The following is a 6,747-nucleotide window of genomic DNA, read 5'->3' as shown; positions in this document are numbered from 1 at the left end:
TGAGTGCATGTGTGTGAGCCAGGATGGGGTCGGGAAGCAGTCTGGAAGGCAGCACATAAAATATTGTCTATGGAAGAGAGAGTGCTTATTGTGAACTTAAAACCCCCTTTCCTGTAGTGGAGCTCAAACTCGGGACTTTACACATGGTGGATAAAGCATTCTATCACCGAACTGCTTTCCAGCAGGTATGATTCATACCTGGCAACCTTAGTGAATTTCCAAGTTTCAGATAATTTTGTAGCTGAGAACTATGGGTGGACCCAGTAGGAAATAAGAGAATCCTCTGGGTGGTCTGCTCTTTAAGGATAAGATCCCTTTCTTCAAATTGACAAGCTAGTGATCCCTTAGGCACCCTATATGAAGGACCTGCCAATAAATAAATAAATAAATAAATAAATAAATAAATAAATAAATAAATAAATAAGTAAGTAAGTAAATAAGTAAATGGCGGTGTTGCTTGCTGAAACCAGTGGCTAACGTAGATTAAGATGACAGGGATATCAGGGATTCTAAATTCTAAATTGGCTTTTCATAAGGGAAAGGAATGTGATAAAAGGCATTGGAATAGCCATGAAGTTTGAATAGGATTAGTATGTTAATGTAACTCTATTATACTTCCTGAATTGACAAGTGTACTGTGGTTATATATAAAAGGGTGTGATGCTTTTATGTGATACACACCGAAGTCCTGAGGGAAAATGAATTTTTTTATTCACACGAGTACTGCAAAACCCATGTGTGTTTATTCTGCATGTTGTACCTCATTTAGTACAGTCATATGGGAAGCTATAGCATTGTGTTAGAATTGACTTGCTAGACTAGTAGATTCAGAGAATGTTGGGGGGGGGATCAAAGAAGGACTTGGCAGTTCTTCAGGGATAACCTAAGGAAGTCTGTGTAGTACTGTTGAATATCTGAGTGGAGCTGGAGCGTGGTTTCCAGCCAAGAGAGAATACAGAAGGATTATACACACCACAGCTTTAACTTGTGTTAATGGCTAAAAAAGTGTGTACCCAGTGGTGCCAGCTGAAACATCTGAATTAGAAGTTAAGGTTAATGGTTAAAAGTATATTTTCTCATAAAACAAGACACTTGAAGGTAGGAAGGTTCCAGGCTGGATAATTTAGCAGTTTAGACTTTACCAATTCAGTTGTTAAAAATACTTACTTTATTTCTTAATTATATGTAGGTGTGCGTGCGTGCGTGCGTGCGTGCGTGTGTGTGTGTGTGTGTGTGTGTATGTGTGTGTGAGTGCTCCCGTGGAGGCTGAAGGATCTAGATCTCCTTGGAGCTAGAATTACAGACTCTTGTGAACTGTCTGACATGGATTCTGGTACCTAAATTAAGGGTCCTCTGGAAGACCAGTATATGGTCTTAACTACTGTGCTCCATCAATAAATTTCTGTGCTCCAGCTCCGTCAATTAAATTTCTACCAATTTAGATGCTGCCTTTTTTTTTTTTTCTTTCTTTCGGGTGCCCATCTAGTGTGGATGGGTGGTGATGACTTTTTTCCTGGTTGCAAGATGCTTTCAATAGGCTCATGAAGAAATTTAGTGATGAAAAGACTTTTTTGAATAACCCTTGCTAACAGATTATTTTGGCTAACAAGCTTTGGTGGGATTGCTCCTGCACTAGAATGTGGCCCTGGTGCTTTTCTTATCTGGCCAGTTTTCTTCCTATGGCCAGGGAAGATGCTACCTTTACTCAGGATACTCCCAGCCAGCCACCTCAGAGCTACATGGGTTTGTCTACAGTGAAAGGTGATGGTGGTAGGGAGAGGATTGGGCAACTAGAATGTATGGTCTGTTACCCTGGCTTAAAGTTCTTAAATTTCTAAAGGATAGCAGGTAGCAGTTTTTAAAAAAAGAAAACCTCCCATGCTCAACATTACATTCACTACCTCAATAATTTTATTTTTGACTAGTTACATTCCAGCCATTGTTCTAATTTACATGTGTGCCATTTGTATATGTTTTTCCATTTCCATGCTTTTCCATAATGTATATATGTATATTCTTACATTCCTTACTACAGAAATATAATTACTATATATAATAATTATATATAATGTAATTACTAATGATTACTATATCATAATTACTTAAAACATTTTGTAATGTACAGCTGTTTATTAAGCTTTGTAATAGTAATTGTTAGTTTTTGAGACAGGATTTCTCTGTAACTCTACCTGTCCTGGAACTTGAAATCCACCTCCCAAAGTGCTGGGATTAAAGGTGTCTGCCACCACCTACCTGACTATAATAGCAAATTCCTGTTAAGTTTTTATTACCCACAGACCTCAGTGATTTCCATTCATTAATTCATCTAGTACCCAGAACACCCCTACTAGTGTAGGAGTCATTATTGCTCTGTCTTCTAGATAAGGAGAGTATGAAGTACAGAGTAAGACACCCAAAGTTGTACAGTTGGCATGGAGCGCTAGTGTAGAAGAGTTGGGATTCTGGTGCAGGGAATCTCATCTGTTGAATCTCATTAGGTTGAATTGCCTTTGGTGCTATTTTTGGGTTTCTTTTTCCCTTCCTGTTACAAATAACATTGTGGTGGTCATAGTTTGCACACTCTTTCTTTGCACATGCATAGACAGATTGCTAATTGAAGAGCACACTGGAGGTTGGGAAGTGAAGGAACAGAGGTGATACACATAGGATTACGCTGCAAAGGAGGGTTATTTTGAAAGGAGCCAGGAAAAGGAAATTTCTTGTATTTCAGTTTGTTTACTGACCTGTTTACTGTTTTATCTTTTTTGGATGGTTGCCTTGTTTATATGTCTTGTTATAACAGGAGTCATTATGCTCCTCATTTTCTGTGTGATCATCCTTCTCATGTAGTGCAAGGATAGCTAAGTTTGACTGTTTTAGCCACTTTTTAATTTCTGTATTTTGTTTGTTTGTTTTGTTTTGTTTTCCTGAGACAGGGTTTCTCTGTAGCTTTGGAACCTGTCCTGGAACTAGCTCTTGTAGACCAGGCTGGCCTCGAACTCACAGAGATCCGCCTGCCTCTGCCTCCCGAGTGCTGGGATTAAAGGTGTGCGCCATCACCGCCCGGCTCTATTTCTGTATTTTTATACATGTATTTTCAACCCTTTGAGAAACCACAAATGACATTTTTAATGTTTTTTTTTTTTAAAAAAAATAGTTTAACTTTCAGATATACAGTTGCTTAGGTTGAGTTTAATTTACCCTAAATTGATCTTTATAGAATTCATATCTAGTTACTTTTTTTGCACATCCCTTATTTATTTATGAGAGAGGATTTCTCTGTATAGCTCTGGCTGTCCTGGAACTCACTTTGTAGACTAGGCTGGCTTCAAACTCACAGAGATCCACCTGCCTTTACCTCCTGAGTGCTGGGATTAAAGGCATGTGCCACCACTGTCCAGCTTCAATTTACTTTTTAGTTTTTAATACATGACTTCATGTAGCTTAAGATGGCTTTGAACTCTATATATTTATAATTACCAAGATTGACTTTGAACCTCTCATTCCCACTTGCCAAGTGCTGGGATTACCTGTATGTATTACCTCATCTGGCTTCATGCATTCTTAAAAGCATTTTAACATTTTAATTTAGAAAATTTTTAAAGGTTCGTTATTCTTCTTTAATTTGTATATCTGAGTTTTCCTTTGTACTGTACTGTTTAACTACTGTTTTGGGATTTGATTTTTAGAAAGAACTGGCCCTTCCTCATAATTGTTTGATGATCCCTTTTTCTGAATTTGAAAAAAAAATTTTTCTTTTTTAATCTCCCCAAATGATGTTTCAGATCGGTTTGATAAATACCCTTGTTGCGCTAGTGGTCTGTGTGAAATGCTCCATTAGATTAAGATCATAGTAACATGTCAGTTGGAGAGCTGTTATGTTTTGTTAGATTCTCATTTCCATTTCTGTTTAATTTCTAGATTTTGGATCATTGTTTGACTTGGAAAATGATCTTCCTGATGAGCTGATCCCTAATGGAGAATTAAGCCTTTTAAACAGTGGGAGCCTTGTTCCAGATGCTGCATCCAAACATAAACAACTGTCGGAGCTTCTTAGAGGAGGCAGTGGCTCTAGCATCAACCCAGGGATAGGAAATGTGAGTGCCAGCAGCCCTGTACAACAGGGCCTTGGTGGCCAGGCTCAGGGGCAGCCGAACAGTACAAACATGGCCAGCCTGGGTGCCATGGGCAAGAGCCCTCTGAACCAGGGAGACTCATCAACCCCTAGCCTGCCCAAACAGGCCGCCAGCACCTCTGGGCCCACCCCCCCTGCCTCCCAAGCACTGAATCCGCAAGCACAAAAGCAAGTGGGGCTGGTGACCAGTAGCCCTGCCACATCACAGACTGGACCTGGGATCTGCATGAATGCTAACTTCAACCAGACCCACCCAGGACTTCTCAATAGTAACTCTGGCCATAGCTTAATGAATCAGGCTCAACAAGGGCAGGCCCAAGTCATGAATGGATCTCTTGGGGCTGCTGGAAGAGGAAGGGGAGCTGGAATGCCATACCCTGCTCCAACCATGCAGGGGGCCACAAGCAGTGTGCTGGCTGAGACCTTGACACAGGTTTCCCCACAGATGGCCAGCCATGCTGGACTGAATACGGCGCAGGCAGGAGGCATGACCAAGGTAAGTGAGCTGAAGTGCTTGAATGCTTCTTGACTGATGGTGGGCATGTAACATGGCAACATGGGGCTATATATGACTCCTTTTTATCCCTTCTGTTGAGAGTTGCACATGTCACATGAAGGAGACAGATTTTTTTTTTTTTCTGGAGTCCCTTTCAGATAAAAAAAATCTCTACCTCTTGTATTTAAAATGAAGAAAAAAAAATTTTGAGATTGTATTTTGTTGAGTAAACCGAGGCTAGCTTTGAACTCCCATGCAGCCTAGGCTGTCCTTAACTCATGAACCTCCTGCTGCAGCCTTGTAAGTGCTGAGATTACAGATGTATGTCACCGATTGCCAGTTTTTAATCTTTGAGGAAAACATGCAGAAAACGGGACCACACAGTTGAAGGGCAGTTTCTGCTGAGAATCAACATATTAATGCATCAGATGATCTGATAAAGGATGCTTATTTACTCAGCTGATGAAGTACATCCTCATGTATGCCTTTTTCTTTACAACACTTGGCAATATGTTTATTGTCACAGTCTCCATTTTACTCATAAAGAATCTATGTTTTAAGGTGGTTAGCTCTTGCCACTGTTGATAGTGAAGAGGGACTGAGTAGAGCCAGGGGATTGTAGACCCTTGTGACCCAGTGAAAACATCAGAGCAGTGGTTCTCAAAGTGGGGGTCCTCAAATCAGCAGTACTAGCATCATCTGGGAACTTGTTGGAGAGGTTGACTCACTGAAGCCCAACACTCTGCGCTTTAATAACTCTCTGAATAGTTCCAAGGTTGTTCTGCATGGTCTCTATCTCTGTTCTAGAGAAAGGCCTGGGCTGGAGTTTGCAGCCAGCAGCCCTGCAACTCCTGTGTATAACAGGATCTGAACTTGGAGAAGAGGGAAGGATAGTAACAAGATGTGACGCAGCTAACAAAGATGGAGACTGATGAGAGAAGGATACACAGAAAAATACAGGCTAATTGCCATTGAAATACCAAACCTTTTAGAGACTATGTGACCCAAGACTTGTGAATGGCAGCCACTGGGTGCACCTATTTTGTGCAGTTCAGCAAATTCCAGGAGGACTGTTCTGTGAATTTGATTAGTCTTAAAGAAGGGCAAAGGAAAAATGATTAAAATACAATTTCCTAGATAGTTGAGAATATGGGCAGACTGGTGTAAATTCCTGAGGCTCTCATTGATGAGAAAATGTTTTGTTTTTTAACTTAAGAAATAAAAGTGAAGTAATTCCTAACATTAAAATTACACTAACTTTTTTTTTAAGTTAGTAGAGGGCAAACATAAACTTACTTGTAGTTTTGTACTTGGCAGAAGTGTGTGTTGTGCATCTACACCCTTTTCACAGTTGTATTGCAAGGAGATTTTTAATGAGCTTCTTTGCCTCTAGGTAGATCAATTATTGGACTCTTCTAATTCATATTCTAAACTACCCAGTTTAAAATAATTTTTATTTTTTTGGAGAACTGGGATTATGCTTAAAATATAAAATTGTCGTAACAACAGTTGTCAAACATTTTGGTTCCAGGATTATTGAGAAGTCTTAAAAATTAGGAAGGACCCCACTTGGTTTTTTGAGAGAGGGTCTCATTTTGTAACCATAGCTGGTCTAAACTGGTTGTGTAGAACAGGCTGACCTCAAACTTGTAACTGTCCTCCGCATGGGTTGCCTAAATACTGTGATTACAGAGATTGCCATCATGCATGCCTAAGAGTCTCTTTAAAACTAGTATTTACAAAATAGTGTTTTAAAAATTTTGTTTATATATGGATGCTTGCCTGTATGTATGTCTGTGTGTCACATGTGTACAGTGCCCATGGAGGCCAGATGAGAGTGGTAGATCTCCTGAAACTGGAGTTAGCTGCCATGTGGTCTGGGAATTGATCCTGGGTCCTTTGCAGGAACAAGTGCTCTTAATTATAGGCATCCCTCTAATTCCTATTTATAGAGTAATGCAAGCCTACATTTCATTAAACTTGAGGTTCCATGGTATTACATATTGCAAAAGATCTAGACAAAGCTGGGCAGTGGTGGCGCACGCCTTTAATCCCAGCACTCGGGAGGCAGAGGCAGGCGGATCTCTGTGAGTTCGAGGCCAGCCTGGTCTACAAG

General features: G+C 40.2%; 1 protein-coding gene across 2 annotated transcripts in view; it reads left to right on the top strand.

The window, feature by feature from the left end:
* The window catches only part of Crebbp (CREB binding protein), a 146,635-nt gene that overhangs the window by 29,025 nt on the left and 110,863 nt on the right, over positions 1-6,747 (top strand). For both annotated transcript variants that reach the window (XM_005349241.2, XM_005349242.3), the window contains exon 2: positions 3,922-4,631. In XM_005349241.2, coding sequence (XP_005349298.1) covers positions 3,922-4,631 — 710 coding nt within the window. The remainder of the gene's footprint in view (positions 1-3,921; positions 4,632-6,747) is intronic.

This window comes from Microtus ochrogaster, chromosome 7, assembly GCF_000317375.1.
Source record: "Microtus ochrogaster isolate Prairie Vole_2 chromosome 7, MicOch1.0, whole genome shotgun sequence".
Classification (NCBI taxonomy): Eukaryota; Metazoa; Chordata; class Mammalia; order Rodentia; family Cricetidae; genus Microtus; species Microtus ochrogaster.
This window is presented reverse-complemented; position numbering and strand designations above follow the sequence as displayed.